Below are 25,284 nucleotides of genomic sequence, written 5' to 3' on the forward strand. Positions count from 1 at the left end.
CATAAATGAAGTCTACAACATACCTGTGATGCAATGCAGTATCTTGTAAAAATAAGAATTTAATAAAAGATCAGGCAACTGCAGACACTGTGCACTTGTGTCTGCTGTTTCTCTGAAAACATCACACACTAATTTCCTCTAACTTCCTAGGCATCTTCTGGGGGATCTATAAAATTAATCGGTAAGTCTGAGATGCTTTCAATCAGTTTCCCTGTCAATGTGGACAGCTAAATCTGAAAATAGTAATTTACATCCCAGTATTTATTATGAAATGTAGAAAAGACTGACTGAATCCTTGAACTTCTGACCAAGATAAGAGACAATACAACATTTTTACATGGCAAAAAAAAAAAAAAAAAAAAAGCATATCTGAAAATTTTTTTTGAATAGGGAATAACCACATATTTTAAATATGGAGTAACATGTTGCACTGAAAGTCATAACAAGTGAAGATGAATTTCTAAGACGATATCAGAGCTAGGCAAGCTGCTGTGCAAACATGCAGTTTCAAGGGGGAATTCAAATACAGAGCCCACAAGCAGAGCTATAACTCAAAAGGTTGTATGTAAATATGAATCCTGCTGCATGCAAAAATGGTTATTTTAAATTTTTACTTCACAACTTTAGACAAAATAAAATAGAGTTTCCTAGAACTAGAATGTCAAATCCTAAAAGAGCCTATGCAGGCCCGTACAATCTCATTTCCTCCAAAGGATATTGTATAAAAGGCAGAGATACTGAACATTCTTCTAATGTGTGTTCATTTAAAAAAAAAAAAGTCTCAGCCATTTTTCTAAGATTATTAATAAAAGTGGTTTCAGTTGTTCCTCCCTGTCCCTCCCTCTACAGCTGGGCACTGTGTTATATATTGACTGCTATTTCTAATCCTCAAATAGCTATGTTTTCTTAACACTACAGGGATTCACAAAGCAACATGGGACTGTAACTGTCAATCAGAAAAAAAAACATGTCAAAAGTACTGCTGTAATCTTTTGTTTGTCTTGAATTCATTTGATGTTTGGAGATATTTGCAAGGGTTGTTTTTCATGAATGACGAGAACAAACAATATTATTTAATTTCAAAGAAATACTCACTACAACGTATGTAAAAACAGCCTCAAAAAGGCCAAGTTTAAGCCTGTTACCCTTAACAAATGTCAGTTTTGTAGTGGTTAATTTTACCAGAATAACAATTCAGAAATCATATCTTCAATCATCCCATGCAGTCATCCATGACATTATACACAAATGGCAACACAATGATAACTGTTAGACATTCCTTTGTGTGGATTTCTATTTAAACAAAACATTCTCACCTCTATTTCATCCCATTTCAGATCTACAACTTTCTGTCCTGCTTTTGGCTGCCACGTAGGTAGTGTCATAGTTGTTCTTGAGCGAGGAAGAACAATGTCGGGTTCCAAGGTAGATGAGACCGGGCTGCTTTGCCTGGGTGATGACGACTCGGTCTGTCCAGAGACTGGAAGGCTGGGAAAAGAGTGTTTGCAGTTTGTTCCTTCGTAGCCCTCACTGCAGACGCAGAGGTAGCCATCACTGCTGGCGCTGCAGTTACCATGGTGACAGGGGTTGCTGGCACAAGGATCTGAAATAAACTGGGGAAAAAAAACATCATATGGGTCAATTATTGCATATGACAGATTTATTTCTGAGCTTTACAAAGACCATAAAACGTATTTCTTCACTCTCTCTGGTATTTATCTTCTAAATACATTTATGGACCAAATTCATCTTTGATATATCTTCAAGAAAGTAAATTCAAAGGATTAGAGAAGAACATAGATTAATATGGTTCACCGCTCCCAGATCATTTAATGCTAATTCACTGCTGATACTGTCAGTAAAGCAAAGTGCTAAACACAAAAGGGAAGCGTGGCCACACGCTTGTGAACACGCAATGTGAACAATTCACCTTGTTCAATTTTCAAGAACAGTCTCAGAGTAGCCTCTGTTGGGGACAGAACAAAAACCGAGAAACGGGATGCAATAAGAGAAGCAGGCATGGGGCACAGGACACCTACAGATCGCCAGGCGATGACATGTAGCAGTGGGTCACCACAGTCAACCACAGTCACGGGCATAGCAAGTTTAATTTGAGAACAGCTATGCTTTTTGCCTGCGCTTCTTTCAGGGGACAGCTGTTTCAGAAACTCATTCGTCTGATGCTGGAAACTTTCAATCAGGAGTGGCTGGGGCAAAAAAAATGATTATTTCTAAGACACCATTTGTGATAAAAAATAACAAGGCTGAGTTTTGTGATGTGGGAAAAATGCTGTCCTGTGCTTGCCTGTTTTCTTCTAATTTCCAGTTTAAATTTATCTACAGCCCGTTTGTACTCCATTCATATGCCACTATTGACTTTCAGGTCAAATATTTCTTCCCTCTTCCAAACTAGCATTTATATCCATAATGTAGTTACAGCACACACCCACCCACACCCTCACCCAAATTCTTCTCAAGCTTCATTCGACAGACTAACCGAGCCACAGCCTCCCCCTGCAGAAGGGGCCTTCCACTTGCACCACCATACCAGCAGCCACATTCCCAAGCTTAGCTCCGCCTTTGGCAAATTCATCCACACTTTTGTTCGTCCTGGAAATATTTTCCCTGCTATCACCTGAGAAATGTTTGCCTTAGTAAGACCTACATCACACCTGTGACTCACTGTCATCACCTGAGCAATTAATACAGCCAGGTCATTCCCTTGATTTGTCCTCATATTAAAGTGATAACCCATCACTTGAAATAGACTTTCTTAGTCTTTAAGTGCAAATTTCATCCAATTATTCCAGTGCTAAAAGTCATGCTGTTTTTCCTTGCAAAATCTTCCAGCCCTTCTCTGCATAAGCAATGCTTCCTATTATTATATTTCTCAATAAAGCACCATAGTTATCATAACTAGGAGTTTAATAATAAAAATAGCACACACTTTTTATTACTATAGCACATATCACTAACGTTTTAACATTCACACCTTTCAAGCATGCACCACAAGATCTTAAAATGCTCCAGTTTACGTTTTTGTTCATTAGCGCTCAGTATATTTTTCAGTTCCATCATACTAGCAAAGCCAGAAAGCTTTTCATACATATGTTGCTTATAAATTAGCCAAACAAAATTGCCAGTCATCTAGAAACAACCTGGAATAGCTTTCCCCTTAGCAAAAAATTTCAGGCACTTAAAGTCCATAATTACAGAATCTTCAGGGCTAAAAACAAATTTTGGGTCTACCCTAGGAAATTTACTTTCCCATCAGTTCAAATCAGGGTACACCAAGCCTTGATAAAACACTTTGTTATTATATAAAGCAGTACTATCATCGGCCTTGGCTGGAATTTCTCCCTTGGCTGGAATTTTTCTAGATCGTAGCAACGTTTTTAGACAGTAAAAAGAAGAAATACTACTATGAAATGTAATTTTGAAAATAGTTGATTATGAATGTTGGATTTTGTACTGACGAAGAAGAATTAGAGCTAGAGGCCATGCAAAATATATGATATACTCATTTATCTTACAGTTTAGATACAGCTCAGATGTTATTCACGTTGCATGGGCAGACATATCAATATATATTAGGTGATGCATTAGACATCAGGTCAAGCTCTGACTCTTCATTTTTAAAACCCAGCTACACATAAATATAAATATTTAAATATGCAGTTTAAGTATACTTAATATATCAGGAGTCAAAGTGGTATGGATTTTTATGATGTGATGGGCCTATGTCCTAAAGTCGCTCTTTCCTCCAAATTGACAGAATGGATCAGTTCTCAGAGGATACTTACTAGATCACTTCTCAGCAAAATAATATTTGTATATGATAGAAAAGGAAAGAACAGTTTCCAGGAAGAAACACAACCCAGTTCTGTTCCACAGTTTGTCAGTTACATTTTCAGGTTGCTCCCATCACCAAGAAGCAGAGATTTTCACAAAGTTCTCTTTTCCTTTAAGAGTTTTGAAGATAAAAAGTGCTGAAGTGTGAACAAAGTTCTCCGAAAATTATTTGCAACAGTTTTTCATGTTCTAGTTGCTTGGACTAGATCCAATTTGAGTTTCAAAGACATGCAGCTCTCCTATTGCTGGCTAAGCTCTTTGCTCATGCTTCCACAATTAACGCAAATTCACATCATCCTATCTGTGATTAATGAATTAGCATTAATTCTATTTTGAGGAAATTTAATTGCTCTAGTCACACCCAAATGTCATTACTGGCAAAATTCTGTAACAAGAAAGGACACGACTTTTTCAAGCACTCAGAAAGGGCACTTTTTCCCCCTCTTTGGTCAATATAGCCTTTCTTTTTACAAGCACAATAATCAGAAGTGCTCTCTGATGCACATTATTTGCTGCAAACTGTTTCAAGTTTGTCTAACCCCAGAGGTAAAGAGACACTTATGGACACCCACCACTCACTGCTCCAGGCATCCGGATGCACCGGGCATCCAGGAGCCCTTTGTGCCTTGCGAGTCCCCACTGACGTTCCGTAGGCACCCCAGTGCAATTAGGACTGTTCAGTTCACGTGAAGAATAAAAAATGCAGGTGTAGATACAGAACTTTAGCCATGCACTTTGTCACAATTGAATTTTATAACTTATTTCACAGAATTTTAAGATAACCTTCCTTTTTTTAAAAAAGTTATTATTAATTCTAAAGCTCTTTTTTTTTTTTTTTTAAAGGAGGCTTATCAAAAATGATATCCTTTGTGCACACAATTTTTCTGTTGAACTAAAGAAAAGTTCATTTTGATCAGCAATTACAAAGAAGCAAGGAAATTACTTTGTGCTGGGTTTGATGTTTCTGTGATCCCCCTAGTCGTCTCCTAGCTCAGTGGCATTAAGAGATAGCAACCACTTTGAGAAACAACCTGACATAGTCAACAACATGGCTACATTACAAAATGGGTAGCAAAATTACCAGACAAGGCTTTTAATAAAATTTTGAAATTCAAGGAACCAAGTGAACAAATGTCCTTGGTCTCAAAACTGAGCGCTGATGCTAAATATATTGTGAGTAAACTATTAAGAAGGGATATTTTTTAGCCTTTCCTTGTGAAGTTCACAGCACTTTGAAGCAGTGTTGCACAGAGAAAAGGAGGAAGCACGTAGCGACTACATACAGCCACTGATTAAAGATGAAAACAATACAATCACTATTAAAAAATTACAGATTATTTTGTTCAGAAGTAAAATTTCAAGAATCTTGATTAAGCAAGTATATCTGGTATGCAGGTCTCTTCTTGTTTTTCCTCCATTTGTCATCTAAAATTCTGTGTTCATAACACGCTCGTTGCCTAAATAGGCACAATCAGCAGTTATTGTACCTCGCTGACAAAGCGGAGCTAAAAATTGTAAGATGCGTTTCCTTTCAAATGCTATTTTATATGCCCGGACAGCTATAAGTTTTGCAGTATTCTTCTCAGTAAAACCTTAAGATAGATTCATACCAAGGTGCACTCGATATTGCAGTTAATTTTCCAAAGGCAGACAGAATATGAACACATCCACAGTACAAAAACTAGCCTTTTTTTTTTTTTTTTTAAAAAGAATCACACTCACAAACAAGGATTTTATTCTTGCCACGCCAGTCAGCCCAATCATTTCATAAGATTTTTGCTCATGCTAAAATACTGCAAGATGTACATTATCTGCAAGATCTTTTTTCCAGTACTCCTTCTGGAGACACCAACTGCACGATTCAACACACATCCCAATCCAGTCTCTCCACACAGAGTTCCATTCCTTCTATCTGGAGACAGTTTAAAAAAGAAAAAGAAAAAAAAAAAGCTCCAGAGAACTTCAAAAACTAAAACGTTAAGCTTAAAGAGAAGGCTGTAAATGAGCAAATTACACTCCATGCACAACCTGCCTTCCACCTGAGACTCTTTTCAGGTGTGCTAGTTAAAAAAATAACTTTTGGCTGTTGTCTACAACCACACACAACAAAATGCCAGCTTGCAACTTGTCTTCAATGAAATACAGAAAACCCAGAGTGAGTCTAGCCCTCAGATTGGGGATTCAGTTAATTGTTTAAGTCCGTTCTACACAGCCTCAGGCAAGCGGTTAAAAAAGCAGAGCTGCCACAACAATGTCAAAGGTTGATATTTTATACCTGCATTCAGTAGCAGTCACAACCTCCGAAACAGTTTTCAGATATTAAAACCCAACAGAGACTAAACGTTTCCCATTCTTCAATGGCTTCCTGAGAGTTTTTCAAGTTACACAACAAATAGTTGTGTTTTTCAAATATGGAGCTTGACTATAGCTGATTGGGATGTTGACAGCTAGTTTCTTCACACAGTAAAAATAGGTCTTAGGAAATCAGTACAAGAAAGCAACCCTGCACCTGAACAAATCCCCCTGTACAAAGGCAGATACCTTCTCCAGGAAAAGATGATCCACGCTGTACAACTGGCAGAGGAGAGGGATCAGACACAGCAGTTTGAAAGTACGTACACTGCATTAAAAGTTATCAGTTGATGAAAATTTCAAAAAAAAAAATTAAAACTTTGCCCATAGTCTAAGACAGTATCAGGTTTTTTTGTTTGATTGTTTTTTTTAAATAGAAAAATTTTTGGAACTAACAAGTTCTTTCATATAAGCAGGTCTGAAGTATCACACTATCTTTGAGTATTCACCTATTTATGAAAAATATGTGGACACAGACCAATCTTCGGCACAGCAATGGCAACAAAGTTTATCTAGAAATATATTCTCTTCAAAAGAATGGTTTAGTTACGTTCAAACTACTATTTAAGCTTAGTCTGGTTCAACTTTTCACACAGTGAAGTTCTGAATCCCATTCTATCATGCATTATATATTGATGCAAGCTAGGAAATGAAACAAAAGAGAGCAGGATGAATTAAAAGAAAAAAGTCAAATGCTCAAAAGAGCATCCACAGAAAAGCACTGAGATGACTGTATTAACAAATGCATTTTCTTCTATTTTGAAAAAAGATTGTCTTGTAATTCAGTGGGACTGAGCAAGACATGTGAGTTCAATTTCTAACTGTCCTAGAGACAACCTGTTTGACTTCAGGACACTCGGACATTATTTCTGCCTCTACAGTTTCCTAACTGTGAAAAGGAGATTACACTTCCCTTCTCACACTGCCTGTATTGCCTAGCTAGAAAGTAATTTTTCAGGGGTGGGAAGCACAGAGCCAGGTGAAGTAACTCACAAATATCACTGAAACACAAATCAAAATAATAAGGAAATAAATCTCAGTATAGGAGGGCTAAATCTGTAATGTGTGCCTGCTCAGGCTGTTTGAGTGATGCAAGCGTGTTCAGACAGACATTCAGCAAAGATTCTTTAAAGTTAGGAAGAAATTCTCAGCTACATGCTGTTTTCTCATTAACCACACAAGACAGTAAAAACATCGATATTGTACGTTTAGACCCTATGCTCTTCAGTCAAACAAGATCTGCTTGAAAACAAGTAGGTCGAAGAGTACATTAACATTTCAACTGTGATTAAATACAATAGAGTTAAGGGTGACTAAAACACTGTAATTATGGGAGGGTTGGGATGAATGAGATTCTTTATCTCACAAGAATGCAAAAATTAACAGAATAACAGTATCTTGGACCACAAAAACCTCTCCATCTGAAAAGCTACCTGCAGTTCCTTTCACATATATATTTAAGAACGCTCTGGCTACTTAAAGAAAATGCAGCAGAACAAGCATTGACATAAAATGGAAAGAATTATGTGTTGGAAGAAATACAAGTTTCAAGCTAAAAAAAAGAACAGAGAGGCTGACGGGAGAAAAGTACAACAAAACAGTCCTTTTTATGGGCAGAATAGGGATGTACATCTCATCTAAAGTAAATCTGTAAAAAAAAAAAAAAAAAAACCAAACAAAAGACCACAACTACGTGAGCAATATGAAGTACACAGAGCAGTGACTCAAGTGACCAGTTAAGCCACACGAGGAATGCCCACACAGTAAGATACACCTCTCTGGGGACATATGTTAGAAGCACATTACTAAGGTTTTCATAGTTAAGCCCTCAAAAATTAGGAAATAGACTCGGGATTTCTTGCAAATAGAGTTCATAGCTTCTCTCACCTACTTTACATAAGAAATCTTTACTTCCCTGATAACATACAATATTTCCCATAACTTGCCTCGTTCAGTGTTTAGCAAATAAGACAATAACCAGCAGCTCCCCTACAGCATAGATAGCTTATTTCTTTCAGTCATTAGTAAATTTATTTTCTCTATACCTCTAAGACAGGAACCAATGCACTCAGAAGTGACAAAATTGACAAGAGTGTAAGGAGATTCTGGGTCACTGAGCTGAGAAGTCCATAACTGGATTTTTTCAGAATACTTGACACTTTATTGATCTTTCAAGATATAAGGGACCACGCCCAATTACTTTAATTGCAGTTTTGAATGTTTTCACAAATTAATGCTCAAATCTCTCAGAGATCAAAACAATTAGGAATTCACAGCCACCTATGCTAAGCTTCTTAGCTTCAGAATGTTAGTTTACACGGCCATAGTAATACAGAGGAACTTTAACCAAAACTTTGTGCAGGACAGCTTGAAGCCACTTCACGGTTATTAAAACCTTTTACTACAAATGACATTATATATATAGATACCAGTTGTTGTTGCAGCCTTGATACATTCCCAGAGAACAGACTAAATAGACTAACTAGCCCCTTACCCTAAAGAAGGCAGTGACCCTAGGGAAAAAAAACAGTCTATTATAATTAAACTATATGTTCCAGAAAGCCAAGTTACGGTTACACAAAGCCCAGCTTTTCTTTACTTTGGGGTGCATAATTTAGAAACCAGGCATTCTTTTAATAGGTGGAAGAAAAGATAAGGTAAAAGGTCTTAAATACACAAGTTCTTTTTAATATTCAAAGTTTTAAAAAAGTATTCACTATCACCACATAAGATAAGACATGTCTGCAGGACTGGCTATTTTTGATCCCAAGGAGCAGCTCGCTATCACCTGAGTTTTCAGAGCAACTCACAGCTCTTCAATACTCTTACCTTCTCTGGTCAACAGAGAAAGGCAGATATTCTCCAGTGGGATCCACATCTTCCTTTGAGGAAAACGAAGATGAAAAGACTGCAGAACTCTGGCTTCTGTTCTTAATTCTGTTATGCAACTCACTCAAATGCTTACATCTCCAACAGCCGCCATCTCCTCTTCGTATTTCTCCTTGGTGCTATTCCATTCACAATTTTGACACCAACACGCAGCAACAAAATTTCCGACTGAGCTCCCATGAGCAGTGCTCTGAGAGAGAAGCTAGAGAGGAGAACACAGGTCCAAACTCGGTGGCTAAAAGTATCTCGCGGAGATACTGTGGAGAAAGCAGATCCCAGTTTCCAAAAGAGTCTGTGGCTGTGTGAACCCTGCCCTCAAGGGCAGGGCCAAGATATAGGACATAGGCCTTTGTGGTACAGTGGTGCCTCCTGGTTCCTCCTACGTTCCTGCAGGCCCTCTGGAGCAGGCTGCTCTATGCCACCAAGTCTGCCACCCTGTGCAAGGCAATCTGGTGTTGCAGCAGCTTGTCCATCGCTGCTGGAAGGAATTACGCAGGCAGTGCTGCCCCACAAGGGGCAGCTGCTTGGCTGCACCTTACTTGGATGTCACCAAGTCCACATAGGAATCAGAAGGCTGCCGTTCAGCTTAAAAACAAAAACGTGCCAGTATGATGCTATTTGATACGAAATAGTAGCCATACGCTACGGACTACATCAATGTGAGCCCTGGGTATCAGAAACTTTAAAGAATAGGCAGGGGGACTGGCCAGGCCAGGCAGTAATGGAAAGCACAGTCTACAGAAGCCCTGGAAACCAGAACAATCATGGCTTTCTTTCCCATCCCTGAAGACAGCATAAGCAGGACAAAACATTTTATATTATATACAACATTAATACAGCAAATACTTCAGTTTCAGTTATCAGGAATTCACTACGAGCTGCAACACAGAACTGGAATTAATCAAGACTTAGACTAATGCCAAGAACTCTATCATACTGAAACTACAATGCAAGTAACATCTTTCTAGAAATAAACATTTCATGTTTTCTTTCAGCAATTCCACTCAATCCCCCAGCTCATCAAGAAAGATATCAATAACTCTAAAGAAGAACAGTAACCCCTACCAGATAATTCAGAACATTATTCTTAGCTTTAAAATACTGCTAACCATGAGCATTTGCTTCCAAAGCTGTCATTCTTGTTCTACGAGTTTTGAATATTCCGGCTAATGAAACTGGCAGGAAATGTAATAAATGGATATAAAGCATTTTCTTTACTACAATGAAGCAGCAAAAAATGCCTAAAGAAACTGTCTGTGTGAGAACCAGATCACGGCTATTTGAAAAACCAGCAAACATAACAAGGCGACTCTTAAACAGCATGATAGACTTAAAAAACAGAGCTCTGGAACACGGGTAAGTTCCCCTCACATAGTAAGTTACCATAGAACAACCACTTGGCAATGCCTCTCTTCGGGCACATTTCTTCCTTGAGGCATACTGCAACAGCTACAAAATAAATAAATAAATAAATTTAATAAAATAAATTAAGACCGCTTCCCCTCTCCCTCAACAGAAGGAAAATACCTATTTCACACTAACCACAGAGTGCCTCTAGATGTAAGCATGCACAAAAATAATTACTGAGGAGCAGCTTACAGTTTTTCTTATCTTTTCTCATCAGTTCTTTTTTAAATATTGTTTTTGGTACATTTTCCTTTATTCTGCTGGGAAAGGCTAACCAAATTGTTTGATGTTTGTCTACATATAGCTGATTCAACATTACACTTTCAGCAGACAAACTAAACCAACTGTATTTTTCAGCAATTCCTGTGCTTAGCAAAGATGCTTTCTAAAGACAAAATCAGAATATCCATCTTGAGGATAAGAGAGGTCAACCATTTATCAGAAGGGAGGTAAGTACCACCTATGGATCTGAGCAGATGAGCATTGATTTTTTTTTTTTTTTTTTTTTTTTAAACCCGCAGGATCATCTCATTTTGCTCTCAGTAAAGGTTTGCAACCTACAGTATAATTGTTAAATGGCCCCGGTGGAACTCTCACTGCTGTTAGTCTCATCATGCTGAACAAGTGGTAAAAGTGGTGGGAAATTTTGAAGACTAAGTGCTAATATTGTTATAGAAAGGCAATACATTTGTTTGTTTAAATTTATGCTATTATTTTGCAATGACAACATCACACTGAAAAAAAAAAAATCACCAAAAGCTCTTTATTCGTAACATTGTTTTCCCTTTTTAGAAATCTTTTTCATTTTGAACAACAGCAGGAGGCACAAAATATTTTAAGATACTAAATTAAGATATGTAACAAATGATATGAAAAAGTATAACATTTGTATTTCTAGAAGTAACTGCTGGTTTCAGATACTGAAATTAAGTGAATTCCATTCTTAGAATAGGATTAGAGTGTATATGCTAACTCATTAATTTATCCCAAAAATGGCATCTAGTATGCAATAAAACACATTCAAGCATGGGTTCCAACTCATAAACTTAACTTTAAAGCAAAAGATTAATTAATTCTAATGAATTTCACTTTGAAGATAAGCATACAGGTCAAAGTCTAATTCAAGACTAATAGCATTACATTAAAATCTTAGGGATTCTGCCATGAACACTCCGAGTTATGATGAGATCAGGGTTAAACCCAAGGAGGAATATAGTTCACATTTTTATGAAATAAAAAAAAATCCCAAACAATTTGCAAGTAGGATTTGCAAAACTGACTAAAGAAATCACTCAAATATTCTACTGAAAGGAAAAAGAAATTGAATTCCTACCTCAGCTGTTTTTAAAACAGCATCATTCTGTAGCCTCTCTTCAGGTATGACAAGTTTTACACAATTTATTTGCCTGTCTACCCCCACAAGTTTTGACCTCAGTGGATGAATGGAGCCAGATTTGATAGTTTTCTAGAGATCTCAGAAATAATTAAAACTGTTACTTACTTTGTGTGAAGAAGCAACCAGGTAGAGGATCAAGTCTACACAAGCACCCTCACTGGCAAAAAGACCACAGCATAAGCTCACACTTTATTATACAGCTAGCTATCTAAAAGTTAAGCGCCTCCATGAAGTTCAGCAACAGGAAGAGAAACAGGGTTCTCATTTTCTTTGATATCAATGCTCATCAACCTCAAGACACAAACTGATAGAAAACAAGACTTCATTAGTTCCAGCGCTCATGGCATTTCTTGTTTTAGAGGTCTGAGGCTTCAGCCATTCTCCAGATGAAATGCACTAAAAACAGTCAAACAGCTCTTGTAAGAACAAGGGAAGAACTAAACACTGAACCATGCCATACCATGATGCAGTTGCACTATCGACAATCACACAAACAATCCTGAAAAACTCAACAGATGCACAACAACCGACTACTCTAACTTGTTTTCCACAAGAGGCTATGTTAAATAGAAAATGATAATAAGCTCATACCATAAAGCAACTAAGAGATGTGACATATTTATGTCCACTGATATCGCATTTTTCAAATCAAGAATGAAAAAACAGTTAAAAGCTGGGGAGCGCGAGAAGAACAAGTTACAGTCATTTCAAGCTACAATATGTCAGAAAGGAAACTTTTTACCAGCTGAGACACTTAGTAATCAATAAAACAAAAAAAAAAAACACACACTAATATGCTAAGCCAAATAGAGCATTACCCAGGTTCTCCTGGGCTTGTAAAGTAGTTTTATTTTTTCACTGTAATCAACATTACTCCACTCCTACTGTGCTGTCAATAGTAGCTCACAATCACAGGTATGCGTTCTCATGATTTTTTCTTATTTCACATACATGAACATTCTGGTAGGTGAGAAGGTAAAATTCATTAATATTATCAAGCTGGATAAACACGGAAAGAAAGAAAGAAAAAACTGCCAATGCATTCTCTCAGTGTTCTTCGTATTGCTGTGCTGGATTAAGTTACTCCTCCATGGCATATCTGATATCATTTAAAAAAAAAAAAAAAAAAATCAATCCACATGAATACCTTGATCGCTTGGCCTCAGGTTTACAATTCTGAAACTCAGCTACATTTTGCATATAGATATTGGGGATATGCACCAATATTCAAAATAATTAACATGCTGAGCAAATCTGACATCTAAATGGAAGCAGGATCCAATGAAGAGGGATGCCAGTCTAAAATAGCTACCTTCAGTTTTGAGTTTGGTGGTTACAGGAGACTAGGACTCACAGCCTTCTTTCTTGGACTAGGAAGCTAAGCAGTGTTTCTTGTCACAAGCGATTAGCTCACTTTTTTCCTTTTAAGACACAGCTGGACAGAGACAGTACAGAGAAGTCTGCATCTAACCTCCTTACCAAAGCACCTGCCTGTACCTAAAGAGTGAGAGATATCAGTTTGCTGTCTTCCTCAGTTCAAGGAGTTTCAAACCAACATTTGATATATGACTCAGTCCCAGAAGACCTTTAAATTCGACTTGAATTGGACTAAACGTTTGAACAATGTTGGGAACAGAGGTAAGAGTAGACCACTTCTCCTTGCTTACACACCATCACTCACTCACACTGACATCTATTCCCACCTCATTCTTTCTGGCCCTGATTCTTCTTGCTCTGTGAAAGCAGTTTAAACTATGACACTATCTCACATTTTATGACAGGCTAAGAGTGAACTCAGTTAGGGTAGAGCAGCTAACATACAGTACCTTGTTAAGATATGACAACAGCAGCATATGCTTGAACCTTTAGAACAAGCAAGTCTTCAGATACGTAACGTAGGCCTTTATATTCTCTACTTGGATGTAGTGCTACTTTTGACCTCAACTGAAATAGCTGTTTTGCCCAAATGGCATTTCTTTTTTTGGTCAAAGTCAGTCAATCTTTTGAGGTTTATCTTTTTAAACTAGATTTATCTTATGGTCCAAAGTACCTTTTAAAATTCTTACTAAAATAACAACCTTGATAATCATTTTTCCCCACAACAGACACAGTACCAATTAAGGGTTTTATCATTCTAGTCTGTGCTAATATCTTTTTTTTTAATGTCAGGTTTTGATTTTTTTCTTATAATTTCAGCTTCTAGATCACTTTCACAACTCTTAGTTATGAGCACACACTTTTCACTTCTTTAACGCACAGGACTCTGCCTTCCTGCTAAAAAAGTTCAAGCAGGAAACTACCTCTAAAAGTTCAGGTCTAGGGAAATGGAAATTCCATCTTTTACTCCACTCCTCTGCAACAGTGGCATCCAATCTTAACAAAACTTCTGCAGCAAATTACAGGAAGCATGTCATTACAAATAGCAGAATTACTCCTCAATGGGGTTATCATTTTTCTTCTTTCAGACATGTGAGAGATGACTAATGGAGAACTGTTTGTCATAAGATCTTTTTACTGGTGTCTCCAGGATGCTGTTTATACATCAATGTTCAACATTTTGGAAGACAAATGTAGAAATGGTAAGACGAGTTATGTTTCAGTAAACAGTGCTCTGCAATTCAACTCCTCTTCGATCATTTAAAATCTACCTTAAAGACTGAAACTTTATTACCGAAATTCATTACAGTATTAAAGAATGCTTCCTGGAAGAAATATAAGGATTTGCCCCTTTTCCCCTCCCCAGATGAAGAGGGATTTAAAATGCCCCTCTAGGACATTGATTACTTTTGTTTCCCCCCCCCCCCCCAATTTACTCTTTCAGTTGATCTAAACCTTGGAATCCACCAAATCCAATGCAGTACTCTACAGCCTATTTTACTAGCACTTTAGAAAGCAGGACTTTGAACTAAACAAGTCCTCCTATGAAATCTCTTCATAAGGTTATGTATCAAATTACTTTTTATCTGTCAAACTACATGGTACACATACTATCATTTTACTCTCCGCTATGTACCCTAGCGATAGAGTATTTTTTCAGTAACGCTACTTTACAGTTGTTTCTCTCATTTGCATAAATTTCTCTTTTCCTGATTTACCATCACTAGCATTAGTGATGGATCCATCTAAGTTGAAACTTAGGTCACAGATCCTTCCCTACATTTTTAATTTCTCCAAATCCTTTATTGCTCTCTCTAAATGATTTCAAATCTGCAACCTTAGCTAAGAAACCTAATACTAATTTAGGTCTGTTTGGCCCCGTCCCTTAATGTTTTCTGCTACGAATTAGGTTAATCAATTTCTGCACTCAGCAATATCCTATGACATCTAAAAATCCTATGGCAGTTACCAGAACTGTAGAACTTTCACGCAGAATGAGGAAACACCTCCTTTTGTTCGATTTAAACTTAGTGCCTGGTCATTTTATTATGTCTCTACTTCTTAACCTATGATAAAGTAAGTATGTTGCTCTCTTCCTCATATCACTCCTGATTTTACAGACTTCTTCCATAACTGGTTTTGGAAAAGAGGTAAACAAGAAAAGTCCCAGATATTCAGAACTCGTTCCATACACCTTATTATCATTCTCTGTCCCTTCCTGAGATGGCGAGAGAGTATTACAGAAGTGGGCATACTTTGGATTCACAGAGTGGCATAGTGACATGATCTGGTTTTTTTTTTTTTCTCCTCTGGTCCTTTCATCATCATAATCAGAATAATAAAATCTACTGTTAAAATGGCTCTCATTTGTTTCTCCAGTATTCATCACTTCCTATCTATACCATGCATAACTGTCTCTTTCTTTCTACTTGCTCCAGCCAAGGACAAAATTCAGTGCCTCCACTGGTTCACACACAGACACTCCTCGGCTCTGTATGTCACTGTTCTCCTGCACACATGTACAATACCCCATGGCTATTACCCATATGAATCAGGAAGATAAGGACTTACGGATCTGATCCTGATCATGCTGGAAAATTTCACACTGAATGCAAAGACCATAGCAGCAGAATTCGATATGCTGCAGCTAGCTCTGATAGCCATTCATGAATTAGACTCCTGTATGCATGCTTGCATTTTCAGTAAAAGTTCCCACATAGTTGTTGCAAGATTTCAGTAATTCTTGTAACATTTATTTTTAGGGAAATCAGAGCTTTTAAAAGGTACTCTCCATACTGATTTATGATATAATGGCTTGCAAGAGATATGAGAATGTCTGGGAGCTGCTCAGAAGTATGGGGAAAATTTTTCTGGATTTTCTTTTCCTCCACATCACCAGGTTTTCAGGGGCTGAAGCCCTTACTTCCTTTTGAAACAGCTGCAAGAATTCAAGAGAATATTTCCTGCTAATATTGAAGAATTCCAGGACCATACAAACAAAAGGAAAAAAGAAAAGAAAAGAAAAGACTATTGCATCCAGACATACATTAAATCTTCACAGTCTTGGTCCTTAAAAGAAATAGGTCTCAGTTTGAAAAATGGCACTGAAATGATGCTCAAAGCCTCAGGGCCAGAAGGATACAAGTACATAAAAGTTACTTCTATTCTTATAGCCTACTCTGCCGAAACACTGACTTACTGTGACAGCACCAACGAAAGAGAAGAGCAAATGAAACATTAAATTCTCATTTAAATCAGAAGTCTTTTTGCTCATTACTGCCTTCAGCAAGCTGGAATTCTGCTTCTCTGTCTTCTTTTGCTATATCAAATAGATCAAAAGGACAGATCACTAGAAAGTCTACCACATGCAGTTAAGACACACAGCTTCAAATAGTGTCAACACCTGCATAAATAATCAGTGAGAGCAAATACATAGTACAGGTATACACAGCATATATTTCATTACACTCAAATCTGTCATGTCACTAACAGCTTCCCCTTAATTTTTTTTTATTTCAAAAACAGCCTACGAGGAACGGACTAGTGTCCGAGACAGTTTTACTGGAATTTAGTGATTATCTACAGTCAGGTTAAAAGACAACTCAGTTCTGGTCAGCCACACCGGTCCTGAATGGTTTCTAATAGTAAAGAGAGAAGCCTGCAAACCAGAGTTTTAAGGGATCTTTGTCTTCCTTGGCTTGTAGAAGAGTAGTTAATTTGAAAAAAGTGAGAGACTGAAAGGCCAAAAGAAAAAAAAAAAAAAAAAGAGCAGGTGGTTCCTGCACAAGCTTTGTCACACAGCTTTGCCAGCGTTATTTCCAGCTTGCTCTGTCACTTCTGCTATTCTATTAGCCTTTACTCGAGCAGACTTCAGAGTTTATGACGACATTCAAGAATAATTTGTTGCACTCAAAAATGCCAAGTAAAGACAAATTATTGATTTTTTTAATTTATGATCTCAAATGGGATTTGAAAGAGTTACATATTTCCTAATTGCACAGAAACATTTCATGCAAAAAAAAATTAATTATATAGGGAAAAAAGTCAATATTAATTAGTTGAAATACAGTTTTAAAATGTTGAGTCTCTTATCTGAGCAACCAGCTGCAGAAACCTTCTCCCTCCTAAACCAGTAGAAGTACAGCGATAAATTCTGTAGATATACCAATAATTCCTTGTTGTGCCATCTACCACCCTGGATAAGAAAGCCACCCTCAACCACAAATGTGTACAGAGATCTGCCAGGCAAATACCTGCTAACTGAGAGGCCAATACCACAAGCAGATTGAAGCACCATCCATCCTGTCCTCAATTTCTTTCATATCCCTTCCTTCAGTCCACACAGATAAAAGTCAGAAAAAATAAAAGAAAAACAAAGTAGGTTTTTTTTTAGGTGATAAACCATCTGGTACAATGCCTAAAATAATTACTCTGTTTCCCCTAGAATAACTTTCCATATGTTGGTGACTTCCCATATTTTCTCCTCCCATGATTCAACTAGCTTGGAACTGAAACTGCATGCTGGAGTGCTAGAAATAGAATTACATTCACAATTTAGGATACATTCTACCACTACTGTACTTGTTCTTCTATTTAATGGAGGAAATTTTGTCTGCTGGTTTATTACTGCACATCACTATCAATTCTTATTAGATTTCCAATTTGCAATAATCTTGCAAAGCAAAGCACTATCATATTGAAATTGGTTTTGTTCTTTTTTTCCCTTGTTTTTCTTTTTTTCTTTTAAATACAAACCACCACACTGCTAAATCCATTCTACCCATTTAGCCAGCTCTGCTTATTATAGAAAAATTTACAAAACAGAATTATCTCTTTATCTGCATCCCAGTAGACATATTCTGTATCTTCCTAAGATCAGCAAATCCAGTGTACTTTTTTTTTTTTTTTTTTAAATACTAACCTCATAACTCTGTGTTCTGCTTACAAGGAAGACGGCAACCTTTCCCTTATGTATTTTATATTTATCATAAAGAGCTCTTGCCAGATTGTGGAGGCGGGGGGAAATGCCTATCAGCCTATATTATGCCCACAGGAACTACATGATTAATTCTCTCAGTGATTACTATCAGGTGCACTGATTAGCTTCTCTGGGTTTTCCAACTCTGTCAATCCATCTAACAAAATGTACTACTTTTACCTACAAACCCCATCCCAACTGTTATCAAGTACGTTTCTATTGAAGGTAAACTAGACTAAAGTTGCTAGTTAAGCATGACAAAAATCAAGGCCGAACAGGACATTCATTAAGAAAGCAAGCAATAAGGTAACTAACAATATGATAAGACAGCAAAATTTAGCCTTGAAGAAATAAAGATTGACACCTTGCAGCTGAAGGAATGCATAAAACACGTGCTTAACACACATGCATCTACATAACTGGATGACAGAAGTTCTCTCGATTTACCATCTGAAGTCTTTTCTACAGCTTAATGAAGTCAATGCAATTTTTTTTCACAGAATAATAAACTTTGTATTAAGACTTTAGAAAGCTTTCAATTATTCCTGCATTAATTCACACATATGTATGCATGAACATTCAAATAGGAAATTTCACCAGACTGTCTAATTCTTGTTCTCAGTTTTATTACTACTTTTAATATGGCAGACTGAGTACTTCTGTGAACACATCATCAGGGCACTCTCAGAAACCAATACCTGTGTTTCAGAAGCATCAATAATATGACAAGAACACCCTCATATCCTCTGGCAGTACAGAAATAATTTAACAGTGCAATCACCTTCCCAAGGCAGAGGGAAAAACTGTAGCAAATACACCTCACATTCCTCAAATACAGCAGCACTCTCCCAAATTTAGTACGAAAAAGTCAAAACATGTGGTAAATCACCGAACTACAGAAATATTCTTAAGGAGTTATCAGTCTGCACACTGCTTTGCTAATAGTACAGTTTCTCTGGCCCCTGTGGTGAAATCTTGAACTTAACATGGCCTCCCCTCTCTACCATCAGTATTTCCCACAGAGGGAAAGCTAAGCATCGGACAGCATGCATGGGCATCATGAAAGTGCACCGGGGATGAAAGGGTAAAAAAAATAAGCAAATTGAAAGACAATGATGATTCTAGCTTTCAAAAAAATGTTTAAGAGCAAAAGCAAAATTTGAAAAAGAAACAGTCAAAATATAAACAACATAAATATAGATAATAAACTCATAAATAACCTAGTTAGAACCACAAAGATTACTGTTTTCTTTTAATTCTGTTGAATAAAATGTTCTACGGATTACTCTTGTTTCCTTTATTATTTCCATCTGCCTTCCCACCTCAATCAAATGGGAGAATGTCACATTTCACTACAATGCTTGTTTCGCTAAAAAGGGATTTACTCCAGTCGCAGTTCTTGGATAGCAACAGAACACGTTACGGCGTGGCTCAGTAACGACGGAACGCATCGCTCTCAAGGAAAGGCTTCCGCAACTCATTCTTGAGTCAAGAAATGTTCATTTCAGACACTTCCCGCTGCAGCCTATTATACAGCTTCTGCTCTATTTTAGGTCAAAACTCCCTTCTCCTACCCCTAATCAAAGCTAAATTCTTAAAATATGTCTTAGCAGAAAAATGTGCCTTTCTACCCACTTGTTATAACTCCACAACTAAGCATCAACAAATTTCCATTGTAAATATTTAGACATGATTTTACCTCATTATAGCAGCCTTTGAAATGTAAAGCTTATATTCATAACTCCCTTCTTTTAAAGCAAATGATGCCTAAATTTTCCTAGCATTTTCTTACCGATAAGCCATACTAGTAAATTTCACGCTGGTTAAGAGAATTTTATACATAAAGCTAAATGATTTTCAATTATACTTTTCCATTTCACACCTGTTCCCTAAAAGGAATCTTATTTTAAAATACTTTCAACTTTTTCTTTTTCTTTTTTTTTTTTAAAAAAACTCAGAGCCCTTTTATCTTTCAAGACTCAAATCAATATAGCAGACGTTTACATTTACTTCATCACAACAAAGAGTGGATTTACATTTTCTCCACTTACTATGAAGATATGGTAAGCTTTTGAAGGATGAGGCAAAATGGATTTTTTTTAATCCTCTACAAAATTATTTGACACAATTACAAGTGAGGATTACCTGAAAGAAATAAATCTCACAATCTGAGCACTTCAATATTTTGTTACCTTGCAGGCTGCAGAATCATACAAACATTGAAATAGCTTTCTGAAATCAGCTTTTGACCTTCAGTCTACTTCTACTACATGTAAGCCTTTTAAGAGTAGGTAATAACAAAAGGCAATACAAATTCTTCTCAGAGAAGCACAGAAAACATTTGACATACAGCTTTTCTTACTACCCTGAAGTGTGAGGGCTCATAAGAAAAAACTAAATGTCCTATTTCTCACAAAGCCGTGATGTGACCTACTGACCAAAGAGAGCTGAGGACAGACAGTACGGGACAGCTCCAAACCTTTGCACTTGCAGAAAACAGCCCGGAAGGAGGGAGCTCAGGTTCACGTCACACAGAGCCAGTGTTCTGATGCTCCAGGATGAAAGCTCATACTGGGCAATGGCTGCTGCTTCAGCCCCCAAGAACAATATTTCAATGTTTTTAGTTTAACTCAAATTCCATTATTTGTGAATCCTGCATTTCAGACAGCACAGGAATGCCTTAACTGCAGAAGAAATATTAAAGTGTTTCAACTATTTCTGCTTCCCAAGAAATCAAAGTTGAATATCATGACTCATTCCTCATTTTAAGTAGATTTGTTTTGGGTTTCACTTTAATAGCATCCTTGGAAAAGGCTGGACCTAATGCAAGGCAAAGTGTGATACTCAGAAAAAACTGCTACGGCTATATGGTTATTGCTCCATTTTCTGCAAGTGTCTTGAATATTTTAAGTATTTTCTGTTTGCAGAATCAAAGTAGAAATATCAGCATACATATTTTTTCCATTTTTACATGCTGTCAGTGTAAGAATGACCAAAGCTTGGATTTTCAACTTCAGTTCACATACAAGAACAAATGCTATAGTTTAGCACTGCTGAGCAACAATACAGGAAAAGACCTAAGGATGCACCATGACACTAAGGGAACCTAGTTCATAACATCAATGAGAAGGCAGACCAATTTCCCCAGTTTGAATGGAGCGTCAATGTATGCATTCTTCCATAACCCCCAAACTAGAGAAACGCTCATTTATTCATGGACTTTGCAAGCCTGAAAATGTATCCTAAGGCTGACTACAAGGCAGAGGCCTGGGAAAGACAAGGGCAGGAATTCCACTTACTGGAACAAGTGCAGGCCGAGGGGGTGGCATGAGCAGAGGCCACCAAAGTTTTGCTCAGTCTAATGCTGGGATGCTTGCTGCAGAAACAGCTACAACTTAGATACGAGCTTCAGTTTGAGGCACTAGAAGTTGATTGCTAACAATGCAATACATAGTAGACCGCTATCAGCCGGCATATGATTTTCTTTGGTGCCATGGTATGTTCATGGACAATAGTTTTAAGGCTACCTTTAGGATTAGAGTTAAAAGGATATTTTAACACGTTCACTCTTTCAGAACAAAACAGTGGTGACAGCAACAACATAAAAACACTAGACTTCAGCCAAAACAGACATAAGACACGTATTTTGTTTCATAGCCTTCTATTATATAGTATAAACGTCATTTGCATGTACTTCATCATAAAATATTGAAAGCCAATGTTTTTGTGTCTCTCAAAAAAAAAAATCAAATTAGATTACCTTCATCCATATTTTCTCATTTAAACACTGTGTTTTACTTAAACTACTAGTAAGCTGGCCTACAAAACACATCTTCCATTATAAATTGCTTGTGCCATGGAGAAGCAAAATTTTCATAGCATGCTTGCTAGTTAATATTTGGTAGAACAAAAATCCAATATAAATCGTTCTAGATACAGCCGCTACTCGTAACTGACGCATATCGTTTGTCCCAAAAACATGACCTTTCAGAAAACGCATTACAATAAAATGACACAATCTGTATCCACAATGATGAAGTGATTTCCTCCTAATTAAGTACTTAAAAGTGTAAAACCCTTCAAAAAATTGGAGTACAATGACTCAGTGCTTCTAAACTAAGGAAGGAAGGCTTCAACGAGAGGGTAGTCTTTCTACATCTCACGCTACAGTTTCTAATTACTGTAAAAGGAAGAGGAAAAAACCACCAGAATCAGCTAATTCAGCATCTTAGATTACAGCAATTAACCTCAGTTCAGTTAACTTGATGCAGGACATCTGTTTGTTCCTTACCTTTCTATAATCACAACCAAAATGCCCTTTATAACGATTCTGCTCCAGTAAGAGATAGATAAAATAAAAATATTAAAATCAAACGTTTATGCAGTAACTGCCAGTAAGAAACAAACAAACGCCAAACCACCCAGATACCAGAGATAACCTTCTCCTGCAAGCCAAACTTAATGCCAGTGTCTCACGCAAGGTCTTGAGGCAGCTACTGCTGCCTTGCATTTTATTCTAGCTTTGCCAAAAACTTCCTATGTGACAATAGGGAAATAAATGTATTTTTCACAGGACATCACTGCACATCTTATTTTTTGTGGAACTATCTATACACTCACAAAAATAGATAAGCTAGGTTATATAATTTCACAGTAGACATACATAAATGTTGCTACAGTGTAACTCTCCTGCCTCTGCATAGGCAATTCTCACTAATACAACCCTTCTAAAAGAAGGCAAATGCATTCCTGAACAGTTTTGCTAAACTGAAGCCCAAAACTTATTCCAGCAGAAACTGTAGTACCCCTAAAAGACTTTTCAAATATATTTTGGCATTTCCAGGAGATGAACAGTTCCCTTCCATGCTACCTTATAATATTATGATGAGGATGACACTATCCTATATTATAGACAGGAACTGATTATTATAAATGTATATACTTGTGATAAGACGTGAACATTCCTGAAACTTGATGACCGATACTGCAGTTTCCATGTAGTGAGGCAGGTCCCCATCTGTACAGCAGAAACAGAGATACAGGAGATCAAGATTAATGGTCGTGGTTGCAAATGAGTTCTTCTACGGTTTCTCATCTTTTACCTGATGGCAGGAAATAGATAGGGGATAGGAGGGACAGATATTTTTAAGTTCAGCCCAATACTACCAGCCGCGCTTTACTTCTCAACAAGTGTTACCTTACTGACAGTGTACAGATTGATTCCTACTGTATGAGTCACATTCCTCTCGTTTTATTTAGATTTGAATAAAGGCTTTATTTTCTCCACTACATTTCATTAATTTTAACAATTTTCCTTTCTCCTCCATTTTCTTTGTGTTCATGGCACATTTTGGAGATCTCTTGTCTAAACATACTCTCATGTAGTAATGGAACTGAAAATCATTACTAATCTCTTCATTGAGCTGTCTTGTCTCCAAAGCATAAAAAGTATGCCTGTGCCAAGAGTGCTGCACTGCCCAGAAAGAACATTCATTAGCTTAAGAACAGTAACCAAAACAAAGATGCTATCATGATTCAAAAATTGAGAAGGTTTTGACCAAACGTGCGTGCGAGTACGAAAGACGAGATACAAATATCTGAATTAGAGAGCAATAAGAAAAGTCTCACAAACTATAACTGGTTTCTTTAGCAAATGGCTTCTTTTGAGCAATATGCTAAAGTTTAGGCTTTTTAAAGCTAAATTTCATAAAATATTACTGACAAGTTTAAGAACAAACGTTATTAAAGTTATCTGCTCGTATAAGAAAGTTTTTTTTAATTTCACCTTACTGCAGTAGAAATAAGTCTGTCTAATGTGTAATTTGGTTCCTTCTTTCATGTTCCTATAGACTTTACATAGCTCTGAATTGCCATAGCTAACCAAACCAGTCACAATTCCATACTTTGTGGAAGTAGGGAAGAAAAAGTCTATGGACATTTTTAAGTAAGGTATTTTATTTGAAGGAAGTATTTTTAAGAAGGTACTTCCAATACACTTCTTTTGAGGATGCTTACTGAAGGAAACCACAATGAAAGGAATAAAGAAATGATAAGAGATGGCGTCCATTTATAATGGATCAGCTGCTTTGCTCTGTATTTTGCAAGGCAATGTATGGGCAATAAAGTCTGTATTTTCCATTTACATAAAATCTTTAAGCTACATCACTTTGCATATTCCTGCACTAAAAAAAAAAAGAGTTAAATAAAACAATGGCAAGAAACAGCAAGAAATAAAATCAAGCTTTTTGCCAAACTCAAGGGAAGTGTTTACTCAAAATTTGTTTAGCAGTCTACACCAACTTGGATTAACATCAATGAAAAGGTTATCCCACAAAAATAAAGTCCTTTTTCCACTCAGCATGTTGTCTCAAAAAACTGAATTAAAGAACTGTGTTCAGTACAAGTGCAACTTCTGCAACTGAATCAGGGCTACAAATAAGATGTCTCCTTCACACATTACTAGCTGAAGTAGTAAGAATTCGTGTTTTGACTGCACTGCTAACGAAGCACAGGATCTCATGATTCTAGGGACTATATACACACACTAACATCTCTCATAAAAGCTTCCTTTTAACTGTTAAATCTTTTTCTTCATGGGTAGCAATAGACATTTCACTTCCCAAACAGGAATCAACCTTTATATCATAATCCTAAACTCGATGACCAAAGTGGGACCCTCATGGAGAATTCCATATAGAGCTTCATAGAAACACACTGCAGATGCACTCATATAACATCTGAAATACAAAGAAATCTCTCTGATATACTGCTCTGTTTGTATGTAAAGAACTAGACAATACACCAAAAGCCTTTCCAACAAGAAAGGCCAGCAGAGACTAGTGCTGATTAACAGTGGAAAGCCTCCTTCACCCCATGCTTTCTTAATATACACTCCCACATTCACCCCACATTTTAGAAACAAAGCGTGAAGCAGATTACTCTGTGCTCTCCCAAAGCACAGCAAACAAGTAGCTTGGGACCCTGCATCTTTTTTTTTTTTCTTCTTCTTCTTTCATAGGCAAGATTCCAGAGT

General features: G+C 37.0%; 1 protein-coding gene across 1 annotated transcript in view; it reads right to left on the reverse strand.

Moving 5' to 3' along the window:
* The window catches only part of DNER (delta/notch like EGF repeat containing), a 136,853-nt gene that overhangs the window by 85,155 nt on the left and 26,414 nt on the right, over positions 1-25,284 (reverse strand). The window contains exon 2 of the mRNA XM_068955083.1: positions 1,317-1,613. Coding sequence (XP_068811184.1) covers positions 1,317-1,613 — 297 coding nt within the window. The remainder of the gene's footprint in view (positions 1-1,316; positions 1,614-25,284) is intronic.

The sequence above is a fragment of the Struthio camelus genome, chromosome 9, assembly GCF_040807025.1.
Source record: "Struthio camelus isolate bStrCam1 chromosome 9, bStrCam1.hap1, whole genome shotgun sequence".
Lineage (NCBI taxonomy): Eukaryota > Metazoa > Chordata > Aves > Struthioniformes > Struthionidae > Struthio > Struthio camelus.